This window comes from Hyperolius riggenbachi, chromosome 9, assembly GCF_040937935.1.
Source record: "Hyperolius riggenbachi isolate aHypRig1 chromosome 9, aHypRig1.pri, whole genome shotgun sequence".
NCBI classification, from domain to species: Eukaryota; Metazoa; Chordata; class Amphibia; order Anura; family Hyperoliidae; genus Hyperolius; species Hyperolius riggenbachi.
In genome coordinates, this window is record NC_090654.1 from 86384033 (window position 1) to 86411575 (window position 27543).

A 27543-nucleotide genomic window follows, 5' to 3' on the forward strand; every position below is an offset into this window, starting at 1 on the left:
AGTAGATAAATACTTGCTCTACTTACATAACATATGCATTGCACTGCCCCTATCTTGATTTTAGTGTTTTTTCTATAGTAAAAAGAGAGAAAATCCTTCTTAGGATTCTCCATTTAACTGTGTCTATCTTGAAGCCAATTCTGATGTCATTTCCTCCCTCACTCTCCTCTGCCTGATTGTGCATGCATTGCCCGCCCTCCTCCCAGTCTTCAGGCACTCCCACCCAGCTCTGCAATAGAAAGTGCATTGTCTCAGCATGAGAAATATTGGCCAATCAGAGAGGGAAATAGGTGTGGCAGGGGAAAACAGGGGGAGCTGGCGGTTTTTCTGCATTAGTTAAGTCTGAGAGAAAAGTAAAGAAGCAAAAAAAAGACAACCCAGCATGCCCTGCAACTTCCTTTGTGTGGCAGTAATAGTGATTTTCACTTTCAGATTGCCTGGTTAGAATCCTTATTACTGGTTTACCAGAAAAAAATAAATTGATTTTATGCTTGACAGTTACACTTTAAGGACTCTTCAGATAACAAAACGCAAACGCAATCCCATGAGAAGCAGTTGTGAAGATCGTTGGTGGAGTCCGAAGAGGAATGTAATTTCTGTCCAACGCACCGCTCCTCTACTCTGCATATGGTGGGCTGCATATACTTCAGGGTTGGGGGGGATTATCTGGCTACCTATACTTGGGGGGGGGGGGGGGGGGGGGGGCTAGTAGGTAGCCCAGAAACCCAGCATTTTTTTAGGGAGGGGGGCAATCAAAATGTTGCTATGGGGCCCCATGTTTTCTAGCTACGCCCCTGCTTTATGATATTCAGTAAGTCTATTGGGCCATATTCTAATAACTTTTCTCCTGAATTTTCTCCAAGGAAATATTTTCAAGACTTATCTGTAAAATATTTTTAAAGCTCCCCCCAAGCAAGAAATGACTCAAAATAAGTTTGATGTTACATTTTTATCAAATATTTTAGTACCTTTCAGTTGCTAAGTGTTTTCAGGTTATTGTTTAGATAAGATGAAAATGTTTCTCCTTGGAGAAATCTCAGAAGTTTTGAATCAGGATGATGTCATTTATTGGCTAACTGAGAAGAAAAGCAGTAAGCTTTTTGGCTATGAAGCCATCATCAGACTGATTCCTGTATACTGACAAAATTTAAACACAGGTTATATACACTGGACATTGAGAAGGAGATACATTGTACTGCAGTAAATGTCATTGGATGCCTAATTACAACATCAAGAGGGTCTCTCACAGGCATGCTAGCTAATTTATGACAAAAATTTATGATCAGACAAATTGTTTGCTTAAACCTCACACTCCACAGATTCAGTGTGATGAGGAGACATCATAACTCATTCAAATGTTGGTCAAGCTACAGTTGTGTTCAAAATTATTCAATTGAGTGTTTTGGCCAGTTTGACATTGATTTTGATCATTTCAGTCATTTTGTTTACAATTAAATCAACGAGGCACTTGTAAGTCAGACAAATATAACATAACATTTATAATGAAATAACCACAAATGTATTTTCTGTGCTCACATCATTATCAGTTTTATTCAACCCCCAAGTGTGACATTCATTCTTAGTACTTAGTACATACACCCCAAATCTACGGGTATCTTAGCCCATTCTTCATGGGCAAAAGCCTCCAGTTCAGTTACATTCTTAGGCTTGCGCGCTGCAACTGCTTTCTTTAAGTCCCACCAGAGGTTCTCAATTGGATTTAAGTCTGGTGACTGCAATGGCCACCCCAAAATGTTCCAGCCTTTAATCTGCAACCTTGCTCTAGTGCCTAGGTTCTCAACGTGCGTACCCCAGGGGGTACTTCTGATGGTTCCAGGGGGTACTCAGACTTGCTATACTTAACCAAGAATAACAAATTTAGAGTTTTAGAAAATGATAAATCCCATTTAAACAACACCAAATTAGTATTTTAGCTAAATAAAAGCAATAGTAAATGCTTGTAAATTGTTTAGATCCAATTATCATGTAATATGATACATACATACATTTGTCAAGGGGTACTTGCGATAAGGTTTACTATGCTAGGGGGTACTTGGCGAGTACAGGGTTTTAAAAGGGGTACATACTAATAAAATGTTGAGAAACACTGCTCTAGTGGACTTGGAGGTATGCTTGGGATCATTGTCCTGTTAAAAACGCCTCCCAAGACTCAGGTTTGTGACGGACTGCATCACATTTTCATCCACTATCTCCTGGTACTGAAGAGAATTGATGGTACCTTGCACACGCTGAAGCTTCCCTGTACCTGCAGAAGCAAATCAGCCCCAAAGCATGATTGAACCCCCACCATGCTTCACGGTAGGCAAGGTGTTCTTTTCTTCATAGGCCTTGTTCTTTCTCCTCCAAACATAGCGTTGATCCATGGGCCCAAACAGTTCTAATTTTGTTTCATCAGTCCACAGAACACTATCCCAAAACTTTTGTGGTTTGTCCACATGACTTTTGGCATACTGCAGTCGGCTCTTCTTACTCTTTGGAGATAGCAAGGGGGTACGCCTGGGAGTTCTGGCATGGAGGCCTTCATTACGCAGTGTGCACCTTATTGTCTGAGCTGAAACTTCAGTACCCGCATCTGACAAATCTTTTTTCAGTTCCTCAGCAGTCACACCGGGACTTTTCTCCACTTTGCACTTCAGGTAGCACACAGCAGTCGAAGTCAGCATCTTCTTTCTGCCACGACCAGGTAGCATTTCAACAGTGCCCCTTGCCTTGAATTTGTGAATGATGCTTCCTATGGTGTCTCTTGGTATGTTTAACATCTTTGCAATCTTTTTATAGCCATTGCCCTTTCTGTAAAGAGAAATCACCTCTTCTCTTGTCTTCCTGGACCATTCTCTTGACTTCACCATGTTTGTAAACACACCAGTAAATGTCTAGAAGGAGCTGAGTATCACAGTCATTTTAAATCTGCCTAATTGGTGTTTATTATGCTTGATTGCTGCTCGTTAACATCCACAGCTGTTTTCAATACCTGATCGAAAACACTTGAATGAACTTCTGTTCTCAAGAGTGGTAGTCTTTAAGGGGTTGAATAATTGTGTCAATGAAGAAATCACCCATTTAATACTGTATTACAAAAACAATGATGTCATTTTAGTTGCATTTGGTTCTTTAAAAGGTCCTTGTAAGATTTCATTCTGAACACAATTACAAATGTACACTAAATTCCCTAAAACCCTTTACAGCATTGGAATAATTTTGAAAACAACTGTACGTACAATGTTTGTTATAGGCTAAAGCAAATGGTAAAATTTAAAACCCTTCTTACCAGCACAATAATTAAAAAAAATTATGGCACAAGAAATAAAAACTTAAAAATATAGTAGGATTTAAAACTCATCAAATCTGCACAAGAAATTGTAATGCTTATTTAAACTTTCATCTATAGTTTTGAACCAACGTATAAACTTTGTCTCTCTTAGTCCTTAGTTGTGTGATTTGAAGCCACCTATTAATACAGTGACGAGAAGATCACTTAAACTGTGGCCATGTGAGCAGAAGTGTGTGGGCAACGGGAGATCAGCATATTCCTTTTTGTTTTGTTTTTCCTGTTAATGGTGAACCTGTGATGTTTCAAACACTCACGTACAGTTTGTCTTGTTTCTCCCACATAAATTCCGTTGGGGCATTTAGCACACATGATCATATACGGTATACTACATTAGAAGAATCACAGGGGAAAGTGTCTTGTACTTTGTATCCCTGTTGTTTACCTGGAATTGGTATAATGTTGGTGGAATGGATGTGTTTGCAGGTCCCATATCTTTTATGTTGGCAGTGGAAAGTTCCATTCTGTTCTGGCCTATTTAAAGGGAACCTTAACTGAGAGGAATATGTATGTTTCCATTTAAACAACACCAGTTGCTTGACAGAGTACGAGAGAGAACGGCGCAGGAGACTTGGGCGCAGGATTCAGCCGGTATATGGCTGATCCTGCTGTTGCACATGTTCCCGGCCGCCATGGATGGTGGGGAATGAAATAATTCGGCTTCCAGCACTTGCTGGAAGCCGAATTATTGTGTTTTAATCGTAACTTCAGCTCCGTCTTCTGACGGCGCCGAAGTTACTTCTTGTGTGCTGCTATAGGCGTAATTCCTATTACGGCCTATGGTGGCGCCTGCTGCGCTGAAATCTCCATGCGCTGGAATTACCGTGTTCGGCTTGACAGCCCTGCTGGTCTATTTGGTTGCAGCAGTGGCTGAGTCACACACCTAAAACAAGCATGCAGATAATCCAGTCTGACTTCAGTCAGAGCACCTGATCTTCATGCTTGTTCAGGGGCTGTGGCTAAAAGTATTAGAGACACAGGATCAGCAGGAGAGTCAGGCAACTGGTTTTATTTTAAAAGGAAAAATCCATATACTTCTCAGTTTAGGTTCCCTTTAAGGCACTCCTGACAATCATCTGTTTAATAAGTGGTTGACGATATGCCAGAAGGGGAAGTTCAGGGAATATCTTTCTCAGTCTTTGATCCTTGTGTAAAATAGGATGGAATTATTTTGCAATCTTTCTTAACCACTTGCCGACCGCACGCTTATACCGTGCGTCGGCAAAGTGGCAGCTGCAGGACCAGCGACGCAGTTCTGCGTCGCCAGCTGCAGGCTGATTAATCAGGAAGCAGCCGCTCGCGCGAGCGGCTGCTTCCTGTCAATTCACGGCGGGGGGCTCCGTGAATAGCCTGCGGGCCACCGATGGCGGCTCGCAGGCTAAATGTAAACACAAGCAGAAATAATCCGCTTTGTTTACATTGTACGGCGCTGCTGCGCAGCAGCGCCGTAAGGCAGATCGGCGATCCCCGGCCAATCAGCGGCCGGGGATCGCCGCCATGTGACAGAGGACGTCCTGTCACTGGCTGCACAGGATGGATAGCGTCCTGTGCAGCCCGGATCACTGGGGGGACAGGTAGGAGAGGGAGGGGGGGAATTTCGCCGCGGAGGGGGGCTTTGAGGTGCCCCCCCCCCCGCAACATGCCTGCAGGCAGGAGCGATCAGACCCCCCCTGCACATCATCCCCATAGGGGGGAAAAAATGGGGGCGATCTGATCGCTCTGCGTGCACCCTGATCTGTGCTGGGGGCTGCAGAGCCCACCCAGCACAGATCCCAACAAACAGCGCTGGTCCTTAAGGGGGGGTAAAGGGTGGGTCCTCAAGTGGTTAAAGGGGAACTTCAGCCCAAACAAACATACTGTCATTAAGTTACATTTGTTATGTTCATTAAAATAGGTAATATAATCTCTTACCCACCCTATTTTAAAAGAACAGACAAATGTTTGTAATTTCATGGGGGCAGCCATCTTTTTCATGGGGGCAGCCATCTTTTTGGTTGAAAGAAAGTGACAGGGTTCATTCTTGGACCCCTAGGAAGCCCCTCTGATTATTGTAGGCCTAATTTCTCTCCACCTAATATTATGCCCCATGGATTGTTTGGGACCTCAGCTAACTGCCCATAATGTGTTTTGTCTACAATGTTTTTTTTTTTACAGAAACCAAAGGCAGAACCTGATTGCTCCTTATAGGCATTGTGCGCATTTGTTCCTCATACTGGTCTGAAACCTCTCTCTCTCTCTTGTACAGTCCGACGCCTCAATGGTTATCCACAGAGTGGACATCAACTGTAAAGTCACATCTCGGTTTGCTCGCAGCCTCATCAGCATGGAAATCTGGAATTCCCTGAATGCCTCTCAGGAAGCTGTCTTTGATGTGGACCTTCCAAAAACTGCATTTATCACTAATTTCAGCATGTGAGTTTTATATATATATATATATATATATATATATATATATATATATATATATATATATATAATATATATATATATATATATAGAATATATTTATTATTGAACCAAAATAAAAATCACGCTATTCAGAACAAGTAGTTCGCAGGGGCATAACAATAGACCCTGTAAAAGATGCAGCTGCAGGGGGGGCCCAAAAGCCACAGGGGGCCCCGTCCTGAGAGACTGACAACTAAGGGCAAGGAGAGAAAAAAAGTTCTGCTCTCTGCAAAATTGTTCTGACTGCATCTGCTCAGCCACTCATAAGGAATCATAAGTTTTGCACACAAAGATTTGTAGACAGACCCTATTCAGTGTAGAGCAGGCTCTTCTGTACAACATCCAGCCCCCAACCTTATAAACTCCTTGACAGCAAACAGCTTACAAAGCACTAGTTCAGGTGCCCCTTTGCCAGCCACTTCTTGTGGCGCAGAATGTTAGACCTGTAGTGATCTTCACAGTAAACTGTCTGTTTCTTCCTCCAATTCTGAACTGCACGACACTGAGGTAGTATTCAGCCACTCTTTGTAATCTGTGAGATTGTGTATCTATATTTAATTGTACCTGAAAAGATTCAAGTTCACCTTGAAAGTTTGCAGGGTGGTCTATCACAGATCAGATCATTTGGGTGCTGGGATTGGCAGGCGTCTAATAGACTAAGCCCCATCTACACGATACGATTCTTTGTTCGATTACGGTTTTATTTACGATCCGATTAAATCCGACATGTCCGATCGGGATTCGATTCAATTCGATTTGCCATTGTTTTGCAATGGCAAATCGAATTGAATTGCATCGAATCCCGATCGGACATGTTGGTTTTAATCGGATCGTAAATAGAATCGTAATCGAATCGTATCGTGTAGATTGGGCTTTAGGGCTGGTACACACCATGCAATTTCCCATCAGACAGATGGGTCGATAATTTCCCACATATCTGATCGGATTTCCAATCGTTCTGATCGATTTTCTGATCACTTTTATGCAAATCGATCAGAAAAAAACGATCAGAAAACAGATCAGACCTGTTGGAAATTATCTAATTTGACCCATCTATCTGATGGGAAATTGCATGGTGTGTACCAGACTTAAGGGTGGCCACCAACGATCCAATCTTTTTCATCCAATCTTACCACATCTATGTAGTAGAAGAGTAAAATGAGTGAATATAATGAATGGATACTATAGGCAGTCCCTTATATTACATAGAAATGGTAAGACTGGATGGTTAGTGGCCACCCTAAGACTAAGTGATGAGTTGGGCATCTGATATGGATAGTAACCATTTGGCTACTACATGTGTATGTATGTATGTACATCTGGGTGCTGGGGTTAGTGTTAGGAATAGGGAGGGAGAGGTATGTTTTAGGCACTGCAAGGGAGTCAGCGTTAGCAATTAGGAGGAGAAGATTAATGTTAGGTTCTTGAAGTGGGGGGGTCAGTGTTAGGCATTAGGTGGGAGATTATTTTTAGGCACTAGATGGGCAGGGTTCAAGTGAGAATAAGCTCTGGGCAAGAGTATAGTAAAATATCATTAACATGAATTTACGTACCCCCAACCCGTGAGCGATCTGGCTGGCCAGCAATGTCGGTCAAGAGGTGTGTACGCACCTTTAGCCATAGACCCTGAATACGCATGCAAATCAGGTGTTTCTGACAATAAAATGACAATTACTGCACGTTTGTTTCATGTGGGTGATTCATACACTACTGACCTGAAAGATCAGCAGGGCTGCCAGGCAACTGGTATTGTTTAAAAGGAAATAAATATGGCAGCCTCCATATGTCTCACCTAGAGCTACTATACCAAAGGTGGATTTTAATAGTGTAAAATCCCTTTAACCTGTAGTAAAACTAGAGAAATAGTTACAAATTATTGTTTTGTACATGTCTTGAAGGACTATAGACGGAGTTACGACTGTTGGCGTGGTGAAGAAAAAGGCGGAGGCCGATGAGCAGTACAGTCGAGCTGTCTCCAGGGGTGAAAGTGCCGGCCTTGTCCAGTAGGTGTCACCAATGTTTCATGTACCGGTATATTTTCTTCCTACAGTGAACTCTAAAGGTAGCCATACACTGGTCGATTTGCCATTAGATCGACCAGCTGACAGATCCCTATCTGATCGAATCTGATCAGAGAGGGATCGTATGGCTGCCTTTACTGCAAACAGATTGTGAATCGATTTCAGCCTGAAACCGATCACAATCTGTGGAGCCGCCGCTGCCGCCTGTCCCCCCCCGCACATACATTACCTGACACTGGCTCCCGGGCATCTTCTCCGCATCTTCTCCGCGCTGCACCCGCTCCATCCCGGCGCTTCCTCCGTGACCTGGAAGTTCAAATAGAGCGCCCTCTATTTGAACTTCCTGGTCACTGCAGTGACAGGAAGCGCCGGGATGGAGCGGGTGCAGCGCGGAGAAGATGCGGAGAAGACGCCCGGGAGCCAGCGTCAGGTAATGTATACCTGATCGGATCGGCAGCCGCTAGCGACGCGCTCCCTACCCGCGGGCGATCGAGGGTAATTTCCCGCACGGCGCGATCGACAGACCGATCCGATTTCGGGAGGAAATCGGATCGGCGGGTGCGTTTAGCGCGAACGATTGGCAGCAGATTCGATTCCAGGATCGAATCTGCTGTCGAAACGGCCGCGGATCGGGCCAGTGTATGGCTACCTTTATTGTACCCAGATAACAGGCTCAGTCTTTTTGTTTGATTAACATGTACAGTTTAAAGGAAACCTGAAGGGAAAAAAGTGCCATAAATAGATACCTCAATATATATAGTAGGAGGATTTCCCCATCCCGCTTACCTGGACGGATCCAGCGCTGGCCTGGGAACCTCCCTCCACGAACTTCTTTGACAAGGGCTTGTTGAAGAGGCTGTGCTCCTGTCTATGAACTAGCACAGGTGTAGGATGCCTCGCGCCTGCACAGTAGCACAAAGCTGCTTGGGATTGGAGGAAAAGCTGAGTCCGAACAGCTCCGTGCTACCACGCAATCTTGAGGCAACCTTCGCCTGCACAACGTGGCAACCTTCGCCTGCACAGCGTGGCAGCACTCGTTCATCTAAGGGAGTGCAGCTGTGAACCTCCAGGGGGTCCCAGAGTCCAGGGGTGGTCTGGAGACTTCCTTCTACTGTGCCAAGTATCTGATTTTCTCTACTTTTAAACTTACAGGTTTGCTTTAAAATACCAGACATCAGGGGCATAACTATAGGGAAGCAGCCCCTGCAATTGCAGGGGGGCCCAGAGCTGTAGGGGACCCGTCTAATAACCTTCCCTTCCTCCGAAATAGGGCATTATACTTCAGATCAGGTGTTTTTGTGGCTACACTTGTTATGGGTCTGAAGATCATGATGGCCACACTTGTTTATGACCCTTGAAAGGTGGGCCCCAAGGCCGTGAATGGCACCAAAGGGAGGCAGGAGAAGGGGGGGGGGGGGGCCTACATCAAAGATTCTCTAGGGGCCCTAAGAATTATTGTAACATCACTGCAGACACTATTCGGATTTAGTGCAGTAAGACCCAGCAGGCTTTGCAAGTTGACTGCCGTGGCTACATCCTATATAAATACTTGTAAAATATATTTTTGATACAGTTAATTACAATCATAGGTAACTAGCTGATGACCCAGCCTTTCCCGGGTATGTATTTGGTTGCTGTTGGCTCTGACCACTTTTTCTAACCCTAACACACAAACACTCAAGTTTGTGAGCTTTGGGGTCCTTGACATCAATAATTTGCATTTTCCCATTGAAATGAAACAAATCTGATTGGCTGTTTGTGGCTCCACCCAGGGCCGGATTTGTACTCGTTACCGCCCAAGGCCACTGTTACCAGCCGTCCTCCTTTAGTATAGGTAGCGAGTTGATCTCTCCCCCCTCCCTCCAGTATAGGTAGCCAGATGAGATGACTCCTTCCATCTACTATGGTAGCCTGATGAACCCCCCCAGTATAGGTAGCCAGATGATCCCTCCCCCTTTCCCTCCAGTATAGGTAGCAAGAGGATTCCCTTAATCCCTCCCCCCCTCCTTTCAGTAAAGGTAGCCAGCTCGCCTTCACACCGCAGCAGCCATCAGTGTCATTCATTTCTTCACTTGTCTCCAGTGCAAAAGCTTCCTTTTCCTCTCCGTCTCCAATGCTGTCAATAACCGCCGGCCACAATACAACGTGCACAGAGAGCAAGGTGGCTGCTGCACTGGCGGCTTTCAGCAGAGTACCACGGTCAGGTTGCTCGCCTGATCTCCCTGCATTGCAGCATTTACAAGCTTGCAAATCCTGCACCAGTTTAGCCTGCTGCTTTGGTGCCCTTACTGCTGTGGTACCCTAGACCATGGCCTAGGTGGCCTTGGCCTAAATCCGGCCCTGGCTCCACAACTTTTTCTGAATTTGAACCCCAGTCACCCAATGACACACTGTAGCAGGTTTGAGGCCTCTGCCATTAACAGTGTAAGAATGGCAGCAGTTTAAATATTCCCCTTGAAAATAAATAGGTGAAGTTTGATTGGCTTTTGTAGGCTCCACCAGGGCCGAGCCTGGGCGGGTGCTGCGGGTGCAAGGCATCCAGGCGCCTGCCTCTGAGAGGCGCCGCCCGGCCGCCGTTCTCCCCCTGTGGCCGAAGCTCCCTCCCTCTAGCCGCCGGCGCCGCCGCGTCAGACCTCGATAAGGCGGGCGGGCGCTAGGACCTAGCACACCGTACTGATATGCGGAAGTGACATCACTTCCGCATATAGAGCGGGTGCGTCCGGCGCCCTCTTACTGGTCGGGTCGCCCGCTGATTGAGGTCTGAAGATGCTGCAAGGTGAGAGGGGAGCGGCGGCAGCGGCTAGAGGAGAGAGGAGAGGAGGGGAGGGGGGGGCGCTCCTGTCACTAACTACCTAAACGGGGACCCTATACCCCCTGGCTACATAGACTGGGCACATATACCCCCTGGCTACATAGACTGGGCACATATACCCCCTGGCTACATAGGCTGGGCACATATACCCCCTGGCTACATAGACTGGGCACATATACACCCTGGCTACATAGGCTGGGCACATATACCCCCTGGCTACATAGGCTGGGCACATATACCCCCTGGCTACATAGGCTGGGCACATATACCCCCTGGCTACATAGACTGGGCACATATACCCCCTCGCTACATAGACTGGGCACATATACCCCCTGGCTACATAGGCTGGGCACATATACCCCTTGGCTACATCTACTGGGCACATATAACCCTGGCTACATAGACTGGGCACATATACACCCTGGCTACATAGACTGGGCACATATACCCCCTGGCTACATAGACTGGGCACATATACCCCCTGGCTACATAGACTGGGCACATATACCCCCTGGCTACATCTACTGGGCACATATAACCCTGGCTACATAGACTGGGCACATATACCCCCTGGCTACATAGACTGGGCACATATACCCCCTGGCTACATAGAATGGGCACATATACCCCCTGGCTACATCTACTGGGCACATATAACCCTGGCTACATCTACTGGGCACATATACCCCCTGGCTACATAAACTGGGCACATATACCCCCTGGCTACATCTACTGGGCACATATAACCCTGGCTACATATACTGGGCATATATACCCCCTGGCTACATATACTGGGCACATATACCCCCTGGCTACATCTACTGGGCACATATAACCCTGGCTACATATACTGGGCACATATACCCCCTGGCTACATATACTGGGCACATATACCCCCTGGCTACATCTACTGGGCACATATAACCCTGGCTACATCTACTGGGCACATATACCCCCTGGCTACATCTACTGGGCACATATACCCCCTGGCTACATAGACTGGGCACATATACCCCCTGGCTACATCTACTGGGCACATATACCCCCTGGCTACATAGACTGGGCACATATACCCCCTGGCTACATAGACTGGGCACATATACCCCCTGGCTACATAGACTGGGCACATATACCCCCTGGCTACATAGACTGGGCACATATACCCCCTGGCTACATAGACTGGGCACATATACCCCCTGGCTACATAGACTGGGCACATATACCCCCTGGCTACATAGACTGGGCACATATACCCCCTGGCTACATAGACTGGACACATATACCCCCTGGCTACATAGACTGGGCACATATACCCCTGCCTACATATGCTGGGCACATATACCCCTGCCTACATATGCTGGGACATATACACCTGCCTACATATACTGGGACATATACACCTGCCTACATATACTGGGGACATATACCCCTGCCTACATATACTGGGCACATATATCCCTGGCTATATATTCTGGGGACACTGACTGTTTGTCATTATGTGCATTTACTGGTGAAAATCTGTCTCTTATTATGTGCATTTGCTGGCGAAAATCTGTCTCTTATTATGTGCATTTGCTGGTGAAAAGCTGTCTCTTGTTACGTGCATTTGCTGGTGAAAAGCAGTCTCTTGTTATGTGCATTTACTGGTGAAAAGCTGTCTCTTGTTATGTGCATTTACATGGAGAAAAGCTGTCTCTTGTTATGTGCATTTACATGGGGAAAAGCTGTCTCTTATGTGCATTTAGTGGGGAAGTTTTGTCAGTAAAAATAATCTTTTGTCAGTAATTTTTTTGGTATTTGCCAGTAAAAAATAACGTGAAAGGTTGGCAACACTGGCAGGCTGCGTGGCGCAACGGGAAAGATACAGGCAGCCCACCTTGGGCTTGGCAGGGGGGAGGAGCCAACATCAGCGAGCGAGAGTAGGGTGGCCGCAGGCAGCCATAAATACGCAGTGTGTGACTGGGTCGCACTAGCAGAGCCTCTCAGCCTGAGTCAGTCCAGAGACTAGCAGACTCGCAGGAAGCCAAAGCCAGCCAGGAGCAAGCCCATGGAAGAGGGGTAGGAATGGGGTATTACATGGATGCGTAAAGAGGTGGAAGGTGTGGGTGTGATTAGGCAGGACATGGGTGTGGTTATGTGGTTGTGCGCGGTTAATGTAACCACTCCCATAGGCGCCAGAGAAAATCTTGCACCCAGGTGCCAGGCACCCCAGGCTCACCCCTGGGCTCCACCCACTTTTCTGAATATTAATCCCAGTTACCGAGTGGCCAACTGTTCAATTACCAAGTTTAGGAGCTTTGGTCTTTGTATCAATAACTAGCATTTTACCATGTTCTGTCACATGCGTTTTTGCGTTTTAATGCATTTTTTGTGCATTTACAGTTAGCATTTTTTCCCACGTTTTTCTTGCGTTTTGTGTGCACTTTAATGCGTTTGTGGTTCACATATTGAAAACGCCTATATGTTTTGTATGTGTTTTGCATGCGGGTTTATATTGCGTTTTATGCAAATCACTAGGAAATCAACAGGAAGCGGAAATACATTAGAAAACATAGTTTTGCTAAGTGTGTTCCCAGCCTTTATCTGCCGCACAAGGTGTTCTTTCTGTGTAATTTAACGTGAATCAGTCAGGTTAACCTCTCCTCTCCTAGCACCACTTGTCACATTACTACAGAATGCTGGTAACTGTTTGTTCAGTAGCATTAACATGAAGCCCCTCCCCCTCAATTTCTCCAACCAGGGCCGAACTGACAACTCATGGGGCCCCCGGGCAATAGGAGATTATGAGTACCTGTACACCCACAAGTCACACCCACTTGCACGGTGGAGGCGTAGGTGCCTCCAATGTAGGTAGCCAGTACAGTTAACCCCAGTATAGGTTGGATAGGTAGGTGCCCGCAATATAGGTTAGATAGGTAGGTGCCCGTAGTATAGGTTAGATAGGTATGTGCTCGCAGTATAGGCTAGATAGGTAGGTGTCCTGAGTATAGGTTAGATAGGTAGGTGCCTGCAGTATAGGTTATTTAGGTAGGTGTCTGCAGTATAGGTTAGATAGGTAGGTTCCCTGAGTATAGGTTAGATAGGTAGGTGCCCACAATATAGGTTAGATAGGTAGGTGCCCGCAGTATAGGTTAGATAGGTAGGTGCCCGCAGTATAGGTTATTTAGGTAGGTGCCCCGCATCGGCAGTGGGAGCAGGCATAGCTGTTACAACTCACCTTCCGCCGCAGCCTATATCTTCTTCCTGTCCCGGCGTCTTGTCGCATTGGTAACAGGGCCCCCTGTGATGACCGGCGTCATCACAGGGAGGTGCTGTAACCAGTGCGACGGGACGCCGGGGAGTGAGGAAGAAGATAGAGGTTGCGGGGATCGGTGGCAGAAGGTGAGTTGTAACAGCTATGCTCGCTCCCCCCGCCTCTGTGCCCACCCTTCCTACCTCTCATTCGCACCAGGGGTGGGCCCCCTACTGACCACGGGCCCGCGGACCATGCTTGAGTGCCCTAATGGTCAGTCCGCCCCTGCCTCCAACCCATAGGTGAGGAGTGTGATGCTAATATAGCAAGGAGATTCCAAATCTTGTAAAAAAATAAACAAAAAATAATAAAAAAATACATATATACAGGGAGTGCAGAATTATTAGACAAGTTGTATTTTTGAAGAATAATTTTATTATTGAACAACAACCATGTTCTCAATGAGCCCAAAAAACTCATAAATATCAAAGCTGAATATTTTAGAAAGTAGTTTTTAGTTTGTTTTTAGTTTTAGCTATTTTAGGGGGATATCTGTGTGTGCAGGTGACTATTACTGTGCATAATTATTAGGCAACTTAACAAAAAACAAATATATACCCATTTCAATTATTTATTTTTACCAGTGAAACCAATATAACATCTCAACATTCACAAATATACATTTCTGACATTCAAAAACAAAACAAAAACAAATCAGTGACCAATATAGCCACCTTTCTTTGCAAGGACACTCAAAAGCCTGTCATCCATGGATTCTGTCAGTGTTTTGATCTGTTCATCATCAACATTGCGTGCAGCAGCAACCACAGCCTCCCAGACACTGTTCAGAGAGGTGTACTGTTTTCCCTCCTTGTAAAACTCACATTTTATGATGGACCACAGGTTCTCAATGGGGTTCAGATCAGGTGAACAAGGAGGCCATGTCATTCGTTTTTCTTCTCTTTTATACCCTTTCTTGCCAGCCACGCTGTGGAGTACTTGGATGCGTGTGATGGAGCATTGTCCTGCATGAAAATCATGTTTTTCTTGAAGGATGCAGACTTCTTCCTGTACCACTGCTTGAAGAAGGTGTCTTCCAGAAACTGGCAGTAGGACTGGGAGTTGAGCTTGACTCCATCCTCAACCCGAAAAGGCCCCACAAGCTCATCTTTGATGATACCAGCCCACACCAGTACTCCACCTCCACCTTGCTGGCGTCTGAGTCGGACTGGAGCTCTCTGCCCTTTACCAATACAGCCACGGGCCCATCCATCTGAAAAATCAGTCTTGAGATATTTCTTAGCCCAGTCTTGACGTTTCAGCTTGTGTGTCTTGTTCAGTGGTGGTCGTCTTTCAGCCTTTCTTACCTTGGCCATGTCTCTGAGTATTGCACACCTTATGCTTTTGGGCACTCCAGTGATGTTGCAGCTCTGAAATATGGCCAAACTGGTGGCAAGTGGCATCTTTGCAGCTGCACGCTTGACTTTTCTCAGTTCATGGGCAGTTATTTTGCGCCTTGGTTTTTCCACACGCTTCTTGCGACCCTGTTGACTATTTTGAATGAAACGCTTTATTGTTCGATGATCACGCTTCAGAAGCTTTGCAATTTTAAGAGTGCTGCATCCTTTTGCAAGATATCTCACTATTTTTGACTTTTCTGAGCCTGTCAAGTCCTTCTTTTGACCCATTTTGCCGAAGGAAAGGAAGTTGCCTAATAATTATGCACACCTGATATAGGGTGTTGATGTCATTAGACCACACCCCTTCTCATTACAGAGATGCACATCACTTAATATGCTTAATTGGTAGTAGGCTTTCGGGCCTATACAGCTTGGAGTAAGACAACATGCATAAAGAGGATGATGTGGTCAAAATACTCACTTGCCTAATAATTCTGCACTCCCTATATATATATATATATATATATATATATATATATATATATATATATATATAAAATAAATGCATAAATAAAGATGATGAGATTATTATTATGTGGAGAACTGATCAAAAAATACAGTGTGTCTATAATAAACTAAATGAAATGTTTCCTTAATTAATTCATTGAAAACAGCTGTTTTCTTTCTGGCAAAACTTTCTGGATGACCCTTGTATATAATGTGGGTGTGTGCGTTTCTGTGTTATGCTAGGTACGGTACTCACGATGCGTTTTTCGGTCGATTTTCCTTCCAATTGATTTTCCGCTCGATTTTCTGCTTGATTCTCTTATCTTTTCTTATCAAATTCCATTCACTTCTATGAGAAATCGACCACAAAAATGATCGGAAATAATATCAGACAAGATGGAAATTATCTATCGAACCATCTATCTAACACAAAATTGTATGGTGTGTACCTAGCATTAAACGGAAAACTAGTTCATCTCTCAGCAGCTTTCTAGTAGCCTAAATAAGGTATGAAAAGCATACTGCTTTGTGTGGTAATAATAATTGGGGTTGCACTGCTGTGTTTGCAAAATGTAGATCCATAGGAAGGAAGATGGAAAACTTTAAGATCTCTGTAAACGTGGGGCCAATGGCCACGGCTTACTTTAACCTGACTTACGAGGAGTTGCTAAAGCGCCATCTTGGAAATTATGAGCTGCACATAAAAGTGAAGCCAAGACAGCTTGTAGAAAACTTTCAGGTAAGCAGACACTGATTTACGTACATTTTTCTTGTTTACAGGAGAACTCTACAAAATGTCAATGGCTTGGGCACTGACTACGGATAGCATTTGTAATTTATGTCTTTTAAAATGTTTGCCCTCATAAAGACATGTTCTCTCCAGCCAGCTGGCTGACTCATCTATCTTAGTGAACATGGCAAAACAGGACACACATTATTTCCATTACAACCCCAAGCACAAAAGGGTGCCTGAGAGAAACAGCTCATCAGACTTAACATAACAGACGGTGTAAAAAAAAGTAAAATTTTCAATCTCCAGGATTGCACAGTGTTTGCAGTAGCAAGAATACTGTTTTTAGTAATCTTTCACACTGTATTACAAGCAAGGAGAAAACTTAAAGTGGTATAAAACGCTGATGTAACATTCAATCAAAATGTGTTTTCCTACTTTTTATTACTCATATAGTTATCATATTTGCTTTTGTGCACAAGCTATATTGTCGGTTTACAAATTACAAATTCCCAAAGTACAGTTTATATGCTCTGGAAGCTGCAATTTCATTGTATTGCATAGCTGCTGTATTTACATATTAAAATCTATCTAGTAATCACTTCTCAGTTCTTTCTGCTTCTCAGCTCAGTACAGCTCAGTTTCGGCAGTTTGCTAATGTTTACTAAATGCATCTGACAAAGGAATGTAAACGAAAGATAAAGTTATCACCTCTTCGGATGCGGCCAGAAGCTTGCTACTGAAGAACAAAGTGCTGTTTTTGACTGTTTGAATGCTGTTCTGTTACAATTTTTTTGTGGTAGTAGATTTATGCTCTAAATAATCTTTTAGAACAAAGAGGAAATGCTGAGTTTCATTCCATTTTAAGATAATGGGAATGCTGTAGAATCCTCTTTAGGTGTGCAGCATGGCCCGTATCCCCGGGCAGCAGACATAAACACCTGTCTGAACATAGGCATTTGGTGATATGAGTAGCACCAAGGCATTGAAAAGCTGGCAATAACGTTAATTGAATTATATCCAAAATCCATGAACATTTTTAATACCACCCCCACCCAGGTTCCCCAGTAGCTGCAAAAGTGACAAATGTGTCACTGGATTCATTACTGCACTTGTCCTTGAGGCCCCTTTCACACTGGCATGTTGCGTTACCTTGTTTTGCCGCAGGGTAACGGTACACCAATGCAAGTCTATGGAGTATTTCATACCTTGCGCAGGGCAATGCGCTGGAAGACTCCAATTTGACGCGCGGGCAACAGCGTGTTAGGGGCCAGCATGTGTGGTGACCGGGAGTAATGTTAGTCTGTGGCGACGCAGCTTTTTTACCTGTTCGGCGTTCACATTGCGACGTGCATGCGCGGAAGCGTATTTTTTTAATACATTACTGCGCAATTCTAATTTTGGCCACAGGAAGTGGGCGCTAGAGAGCCTCACTTCCTGCTTGGCAGCCAGAAGGGAGATTACCGTGCATTGCCGTGGTAATCTTCGAAAGGCAATTTTTAGCGTTGCCGATCATCGCACTGCAGCGCACCTATAACGCCGGTTAGAAGTGTGAAACTGGCCTTAATTAAAATGAAGCTAGAGCCTGGAGGTGTTCAATGACTAGCGCAGTATACTGATGTGTGAAATCTGTGCTGATCTGCATATACTGACAGATGATAAACCTCTTACAAACACATTTGACAGATAAACGTGCACATCGTTGAGCCACAGGAAATCACCTTTGTGAATCCACACGGAGCCTTCATGACCAACGAACTGGTGGACACGGTCTCCATAAGCCACACCGGGAACAAGGCGAGTCTACACTTACCATTCTATATAGCAAGATTTCCCATATTCAAGTTACATTTCAAGTAACTGTGTCTCATGCAACATTTATCTCGCAGGCCTATATCGAGTTTAGTCCAAGTCTGGACCAGCAGCGCAAATGTCCTGCCTGCTCTGATACACTTTTAGATGGTGACTTTGTTGTAAAATATGAAGTGAAGAGAGAAACATCGGCAGGAAATGTGCAGGTGATTTGCAGTGTTTCATTCCATTGTCATTTTCCAACAATATAAGCTGCTGATTTTACATAAAAAACATCCTTTATGGTGGGGCCTGTTCAGAGATGGATTAAGATGTAAGAGAACCTAGGCAAGGTAGATGAATTCAGGGATGGTCGTAGTCAGCCAACTACGCTTTGCCAAACTACGGCTTCGAAATCAAATATTCACTTCGTATGCATTTCGTAGACTACGCATTAAAATACGCGATTATGCGTAGTGCGAAGCGTAGTGTATGCGGACACTTATGCCCTAATGCGGATGCAGAAAGATTTCCGCATTAATTTCTCTTTAATGCTTATACCGGGAACTCTTCTATGCGTACATTCCCCTTTCCAATGCGTAATTTTGTAGGCATACAATCGTACGCGGAAAAATAGACGCGAGTAAAGCATTCATAATACTTTGCAATACATATTAACTACACGTAGCGGGCGTAAAGTACGCATATCAGTACCTTGCTACGTGTAAATTCGTAAGCGTAGTTTTGAAACTTTGCATCTCACACAGAACCCTTCTCTGGTGATGCCTAGCCCAAACCCCCCCCCCCCCCCCCTGGTAGTGCCTAAACCTAAACCACCCCCCTGGTACCTAACCCAAAGACTTCCCCTGGTGATGCCTAACTGTAAGACCCCCCCCCCCCCTTGGTAGTCCCCAAACCTAACCACCCCTGGTGGCACCGAACCCTAAATCCCCCTCCCAAAGGTACCCCCCCCCCCTTCGGCAAAGCCGCAATATGTGGCTATGTAGGTAAATTTCAGTACCTGGTTAGCGGCAAGAGGGGGCAATTTCGGTGGACAGGCTTGTGAAAAACAAAACTGACTTGTGGATAACAAATTTGCAGCATTGCATAGCCGTGCGCCCATTTTCCTTTCATGTCGCAAAATGCAGCTTTTATTATAGATGCCTGCGGTGGCACTGTTTTTTCTGAAAGGGCTACTACTTTTCTGCCAACTGTCAATTTTTTTCACATGTAAAGTAACGCTGCGATTTGCCCCTAGGGAAAACGATGCAATTTAAATGCCACATCTGCACTCTGGAAAGTAATAATGAGGATATCAAATGGTGATTTGCAAATAATTGGCCTCAGTTCACTTAAGGGCCATTTGGTAAATCAAAACCGTTCGTGAAAATACAGCATTTGGTATGTGTGGGTGAACGTGGGTGACATTCAGTAGAATAGGTTTAAAACCATTTGGCAAGGTAGCCTAAAGTATTTGGTAAATACCGATTCAAGCAGTATTTTCCAGAATAAACTTGTACAGTAATTCTCTGGATGTTAGCAGAGACACTTGAACCTAAACTAACTTTTATTTAAAAAAAAAAATTTTTTTGCAAAAAAAAAAAAAAAAATTTTAGGGTACAATTTTACTATTTGTGCTGCACCCCATTTAATATGAAATAAATTCTATTACAATAGGCGTAATATTCCCTGATAGATATAACTTCCTGACAGGAACCAGCTGGTCTACTCTGTCAGGAAATACCAACTGAACATGCCCACTTCCATATTGGTGAATTCAAAGCAAGGCCAGTTGTAGACTTTTTGCCGCCTGACGCAATACATTTAGTGTTGGGCGAACATCTAGATGTTCGGGTTCGGGCCGAACAGGCCGAACATGGCCGCGATGTTCGGGTGTTCGACCCGAACTCCGAACATAATGGAAGTCAATGGGGACCCGAACTTTTGTGGTTTGTAAAGCCTCCTTACATGCTACATACCCCAAATTTACAGGGTATGTGCACCTTGGGAGTGGGTACAAGAGGAAAAAAAAATTTAGCAAAAAGAGCTTATAGTTTTTGAGAAAATCGATTTTAAAGTTTCAAAGGGAAAACTGTCTTTTAAATGCGGGAAATGTCTGTTTTCTTTGCACAGGTAACATGCTTTTTGTCGGCATGCAGTCATAAATGTAATACATATAAGAGGTTCCAGGAAAAGGGACCGGTAATGCTAACCCAGCAGCAGCACACGTGATGGAACAGGAGGAGGGTGGCGCAGGAGGAGAAGGCCACGCTTTGAGACACAACAACCCAGGCCTTGCATGAGGACAAGAAGCGTGCGGATAGCATGCTTTGTACCACCATGCAGTCATAAATGTAATAAAGATAAGTGGTTCAATAAACAGGGACCACGCGGCAACGCTAACCCAGCAGCAGCACACGTGATGGAACAGGAGGAGGCGCAGGAGGAGAAGGCCACGCTTTGTGAGACACAACAACCCAGGCCTTGCATGAGGACAAAAAGCGTGCGGATAGCATGCTTTGTACCGCCATGTAGTCATAAATGTAATAAAGATAAGAGGTTCAATAAACAGGGACCACGCGGCAACGCTAACCCAGCAGCAGCAGCAGCAGCAGCACACGTGATGGAACAGGAGGAGGCGCAGGAGGAGAAGGCCACGCTTTGTGAGACACAACAACCCAGGCCTTGCATGAGGACAAAAAGCGTGCGGATAGCATGCTTTGTACCGCCATGTAGTCATAAATGTAATAAAGATAAGAGGTTCAATAAACAGGGACCACGCGGCAACGGTAACCCAGCAGCAGCAGCAGCAGCAGCAGCACACGTGATGGAACAGGAGGAGGCGCAGGAGGAGAAGGCCACGCTTTGTGAGACACAACAACCCAGGCCTTGCATGAGGACAAAAAGCGTGCGGATAGCATGCTTTGTACCGCCATGTAGTCATAAATGTAATAAAGATAAGAGGTTCCATAAACAGGGACCACGCGGCAACGGTAACCCAGCAGCAGCAGCAGCAGCAGCAGCACACGTGATGGAACAGGAGGAGGCGCAGGAGGAGAAGGCCACGCTTTGTGAGACACAACAACCCAGGCCTTGCATGAGGACAAAAAGCGTGCGGATAGCATGCTTTGTACCGCCATGTAGTCATAAATGTAATAAAGATAAGAGGTTCCATAAACAGGGACCGGCAACGGTAACCCAGCAGCAGCAGCAGCAGCAGCAGCACACGTGATGGAACAGGAGGAGGCGCAGGAGGAGAAGGCCACGCTTTGTGAGACACAACAACCCAGGCCTTGCATGAGGACAAAAAGCGTGCGGATATAGCAGCAATGCTTTTTGCCGCCATGCAGTCATAAATGTAATACAGATGAGAGGTTCAATAAACAGGGACCGGAAACGCTAAACCATCCCAGATGTTCATCGGTCATGTTACTTGGTTGGGGTCCAGGAGTGTTGCGTAGTCGTTTCCAATCCAGGATTGATTCATTTTAATTTGAGTCAGACGGTCTGCATTTTCTGTGGAGAGGCGGATACGCCGATCTGTGATGATGCCTCCGGCAGCACTGAAACAGCGTTCCGACATAACGCTGGCTGCCGGGCAAGCCAGCACCTCTATTGCGTACATTGCCAGTTCGTGCCAGGTGTCTAGCTTCATGCCCGGTTTCAGGTCCAGCGGTGCCAGCCACAAATCCGTCTGTTCCTTTATTCCCCTCCAAATTTCCTCCCCTGTGTGCTGCTTATCCCCAAGGCAGATCAGCTTCAGCAACGCTTGCTGACGCATGCCAACAGCTGTGCTGCACTGCTTCCACGATCCTACTGCTGCTGGTGCTGGGTTAGCATTTCCGGATGAGGTACAGCTTTGAGATGCGTTGGAGGAGAAGGAGTCAGAGAGGTAGGTGCTGCTGTTGTTATCCAGCTGTTTGCGGCGTGGGCAACACCCGCGCCGTAGCAGGTGAGGAATCGCTGCCAGGCTCCACAAGGTTCACCCAGTGCGCGGTAAGGGAGATGTATCGACCCTGGCCGAACGCACTCGTCCAGGTGTCAGTGGTGAGGTGAACCTTGCAGGCAACGGCATTCTTCAAGCTTCGGGTTATTTAGCTGACCACGTGCTCATGCAACTCAGGCACTGCAGAGCGCGCAAAGTGGTAGCGGCTGGGAACAACGTAACGTGGGATGGCCACTGACATCATGCCCTTGAAGCTGTTTGTCTCCACCACTCGATATGGCAGCATTTCGCAGGCCAGAAGCTTGGCTATGCTGGCTGGCTGTTACTGCCACGGCCCGGGGGTCATTTGCTGGCAATTTCCTCTTGTGCTCAAACATCTCAGAGACAGACAACTCAACCGTAGCGCTGCACACCGAAGGGCTGTTGGTTGTTGTGTTTGATGAACACTGGGAGACCTCAAGAGCACTAGTCCGGAAAGTGACAGTGTCAGCATCGTCTGATGTTTGTGAATGTTGTGAACCACGCAATGGCTGGGCTACTGCTGCTGCTGAGGCGGGTCTGGTGGTGAGTCTGGTGAACCCAAGGGAGGCAGTGTTGCTGGTGGTACCCTGTCCTGCCGCGTTTGCCCACAGAGTGGGATGTTTGGATAGAATGTGGCGGCTCATGCTGGTGGTGGAGAGGTTGTTAATACTTTTCCCCCTGCTCAGGCGGGTCTTGCACACCTTGCAAATCGCCATGGTAACATCCTCAGTGCAGTCTTCAAAGAAAGCCCAGACTTTAACTGGCTGAGGACTCGGACCTCGTGCGTGATGTGCTGGTGCTGCTTAACCCACTGCTGGACGCTTGAGAGGTCATCCAAGTAATTATCTGGTCCTGTTCTTTTGGATCTGTGAGGGTTGTTGTCCTGGACAACATGGGCAGTATTGAGTGGGTTTTCTTGGGTGCTCCCCTGTGGCCTGTACGTGAACCGTCAGGGGAAACACCTCTTCCCTTGCCCCTCCCTCTTTCACCGGATTTCTTCCTCATTTCACTTATCCTTAAAGTACACGCTGACTGGCAGCAGTACAGTGGCAGTACAGAAATGCTATACAGTGGTGGGTGAGCGGTGTACCACTATTGTCAGCAGTGACACAGAGCACAATGCTATACAGTGGCGGGTGAGCGGTGTACTACTGTTCCCAGCAGACACAGAGTGGAAGTAAACACAATGCTATATAGTGTGGCTGAGCCGTGTACACAGAGTGGCATTAAACACAATGCTATATAGTCTGCTATATAGTCACCCCGAACAGGGTGATGTTCTGCAGAACCCGAACAGTGGCAAACACTGTTCGCCCAACACTACTGGGAGGGAACGCAGATTTTAGTACCTAAACACACGATACAACATGTTTTCCGGGGTCGGACTCTGAGGCACATACAGATGGTCCCGATCATCATCCTCATCATACAACTCTTCTCCTGAGTCTGACCCACCCACCACCTCTGCCACCCCAACATCCCCAGACACAGACCCCTCATCGTCCTCAACATTAACTTGGGATGCTGGCCTGAGCCAGACCTCCTCCTCCACATCAGGCCCCATCATCTCCTCAATGGCAGCCCTCATTAATCGCTCTGGCGACGGACTGATGGACACAACGTTCTCCTCCGGGGAGGGCTGCTGCTGACCACTGGCTGCTGGGGTGGATGTTATAGCTTGCGTGGGGCGTTGGCTGTTGCTGTTGTTGGGAGTGCTGCTCACAGCGGAGGTCTCTGGGGAACTCATGTTGAGCTCATATAGTGGTTGACGGTGAGTGGAGTATTACTGATCCCAGCAATATACACACTGACTGGCAGAGTACGCAATGCTATATAGTGTGGCTGAGCGGTGTACACAGAGTGGCAGTAAACACAATGCTATATAGTCTGGCTGAGCGAGCGGTGTACTACTGTTCCCAGCAGAATCAGAGTGGCAGTAAACAATGGTATATAGTCTGGCTGAGCGGTGTACACAGAGTGTCAGTAAACAATGGTATATAGTCTGGCTGAGCGAGCGGTGTACTACTGTTCCCAGCAGAATCAGAGTGGCAGTAAACAATGGTATATAGTCTGGCTGAGCGGTGTACACAGAGTGTCAGTAAACAATGGTATATAGTCTGGCTGAGCGGTGTACACACAATGCTATATAGTCTGCTATATAGTGTCAGTAAACAATGGTATATAGTCTGGCTGAGCGAGCGGTGTACTACTGTTCCCAGCAGAATCAGAGTGGCAGTAAACAATGGTATATAGTCTGGCTGAGCGGTGTACACAGAGTGTCAGTAAACAATGGTATATAGTCTGGCTGAGCGGTGTACACAGAGTGGCAGTAAACACAATGCTATATAGTCTGGCTGAGCGAGCGGTGTACTACTGTTCCCAGCAGAATCAGAGTGGCAGTAAACAATGGTATATAGTCTGGCTGAGCGGTGTACACAGAGTGTCAGTAAACAATGGTATATAGTCTGGCTGAGCGGTGTACACAGAGTGTCAGTAAACAATGGTATATAGTCTGGCTGAGCGGTGTACACAGAGTGGCAGTAAACACAATGCTATATACTCTGGCTGAGCGAGCGGTGTACTACTGTTCCCAGCAGACACAGAACAGTGAACAGAATGCTATATAGTGTGGCTGAGCGAGCGGTGTACCACTATTCCCAGCAGACACAGAACAGTGAACAGAATGCTATATAGTGTGGCTGAGCGGGCGGTGTACCACTATTCCCAGCAGACACAGAACAGTGAACAGAATGCTATATAGTGTGGATGAGCGAGCGGTGTACCACTATTCCCAGCAGACACAGAACAGTAAACAGAATGCTATATAGTGTGGCTGAGCGAGCGGTGTACCACTATTCCCAGCAGACACAGAACAGTGAACAGAATGCTATATAGTGTGGCTGAGCGAGCGGTGTACCACTATTCCCAGCAGACACAGAACAGTGCACAGAATGCTATATAGTGTGGCTGAGCGAGCGGTGTACCACTATTCCCAGCAGACACAGAACAGTAAACAGAATGCTATATAGTGTGGCTGAGCGAGCGGTGTACCACTATTCCCAGCAGACACAGAACAGTAAACAGAATGCTATATAGTGTGGCTGAGCGAGCGGTGTACCACTATTCCAAGCAGACACAGAACAGTGAACAGAATGCTATATAGTGTGGCTGAGCGAGCGGTGTACCACTATTCCCAGCAGACACAGAGTGGCAGTAAACAGAATGCTATATAGTGTGGCTGAGCGAGGTACACAGAGTGGCAGTAAACAGAATGCTATATAGTGTGGCTGAGCAAGCGGTGTACTACTATTCCCAGCAGACACAGAGTGGCAGTAAACAGAATGCTATATAGTGTGGCTGAGCGAGGTACACAGAGTGGCAGTAAACAGAATGCTATATAGTGTGGCTGAGCAAGCGGTGTACTACTGTTCCCAGCAGTGACACAATGACAGGGGGGACCCTGGCTAGCGTGGCTGGAGCGCGAACTACCCTGCCTGCCTACCCAAAGCTAAACCCACAGACAAATGGCGGAGATATGACGTGGTTCGGGTATTTATTTACCCGAACCACGTGACCGTTCGGCCAATCAGAGCGCGTTCGGGTCCGAACCACGTGACCCGTTCGGCCAATCACAGCGCTAGCCGAACGTTCGGGGAACGTTCGGCCATGCGCTCTTAGTTCGGCCATATGGCCGAACGGTTTGGCCGAGCACCGTCAGGTGTTCGGCCGAACTCGAACATCACCCGAACAGGGTGATGTTCTGCAGAACCCGAACAGTGGCGAACACTGTTCGCCCAACACTAAATACATTGTCAGGACGCCCCCCAATGTGTGTGTGCGCAAAACTGGACCGAAGTGGAGAGAGGGCTGTGCATTGCAGGCACTGGCATTATGCTTACCCCCCTCTGTTTCTTCCAAGGCAGCATCTCTACCTGCCGGCCCGCAGCATCTCCTCCCCAGGATAGCAGGTATGTGCTGCACCTCTCTAACTACAGCGGCACCTTATGTGACCCCACGGCACAGGTCACATGAGGCACTGCTGTAGCCATGGATACTGGACGCTCGATGGGCAGATGGAGATCCCATCGCTAGAATGCAGAGAGCAGGTGAGTGAAGCGACGCCACGTATCTAGGGAGGGGGAGACGGGGAGTGCGAGGAGGGAGATATTTGGGGAGGGGAGCCACCTCTTGCCACCCTCTAATTGTTGTGGCCCTGAAGCACGATTCACATTACTTGGGAGAACCGACCCTGATTCAAAGTTCATATCAGAATTACCAAACATTTTTAGACCAGGTCTAAATTATTCGGTAAAACGTTTGGTAAGTCTACATGGTCTCAACTTGTACACTACTGAATTCAGTATTTTACCGAGCATTCGGAAGATCACTCTAAACTGCTTTGTGAATTGATGCAATGTAGTGAAAGCTGAGAAATGGATAATGTCACAGGGCGTTTCTCAGAAGAACAATGCGAAGCAGGTCACTTAGGCACGCGCTCTTTCCTGCTTCTCCCTCCGAGTTGCTACGAGCAGTCATTCAGCTCACCCTGCGCCAAAGTGACCAGGCGGTGAGAATCCATGTATGCGAACAATGAGCATGCTCCATCCAATGTATGGACTTCATACCTTCCTAGTAACACCTAGTAACTACCGTACCTGTCTATATCTCACTTACAGATTGTCAACGGATACTTTGTGCACTACTTCGCTCCCAGCAGTCTAACCAGGCTGCCCAAGAGTGTTGTGTTTGTTATCGATCATAGTGGATCGATGGCAGGACGGAAGATGGAACAGGTAATAGAACATATTTATGGGGTTTGAACTGTGTCCCTATACTGTAAAGCAAAGCAAACAGTGGAGTAGAAATAGGGGATGAAGAGGTTGCTATGACGCTGGGGCCCCTGGACCTGAGGTGCCCATCAGTGATCCTCCTTAAACTGTTTTAAAGCGGACCTGAACTCAGAACTTTCTCCCTGCTTCAAAAGATCAGCAACAGCATAATAACCTTTAAAGAAAAAACATCTTTGTTACAGCTGATACAAATCCTGTAATACATCTGCAGTGTGTCTATTTCCTGCTTTCATGGAAGCAGACATAGGGTTAACATCCTGTGTTTACCAATTAGCTCCTCTGCCAAGGCTGTAAGCTGACACAGCTGAGAGATCAAATTACAGTTGTGATTAGTTACAGATGAGGGGGAATTAGACAGGCTAAACTCTCTACATATACAGTATACAGGTTACATTTCTCTGTCCTGTGCAAGAGTTCAGGTCCACTTTAACTTGTG

At 46.3% G+C, this 27543-nt stretch overlaps 1 protein-coding gene across 2 annotated transcripts in view; it reads left to right on the top strand.

The window, feature by feature from the left end:
- LOC137532541 (inter-alpha-trypsin inhibitor heavy chain H3-like) overlaps nucleotides 1-27543 on the top strand; it is a 178777-nt gene that overhangs the window by 13149 nt on the left and 138085 nt on the right. For both annotated transcript variants that reach the window (XM_068253151.1, XM_068253152.1), the window contains exons 2-7: nucleotides 5595-5761; nucleotides 7696-7800; nucleotides 16346-16508; nucleotides 18186-18296; nucleotides 18389-18517; nucleotides 26934-27050. In XM_068253151.1, coding sequence (XP_068109252.1) covers nucleotides 5595-5761; nucleotides 7696-7800; nucleotides 16346-16508; nucleotides 18186-18296; nucleotides 18389-18517; nucleotides 26934-27050 — 792 coding nt within the window. The remainder of the gene's footprint in view (nucleotides 1-5594; nucleotides 5762-7695; nucleotides 7801-16345; nucleotides 16509-18185; nucleotides 18297-18388; nucleotides 18518-26933; nucleotides 27051-27543) is intronic.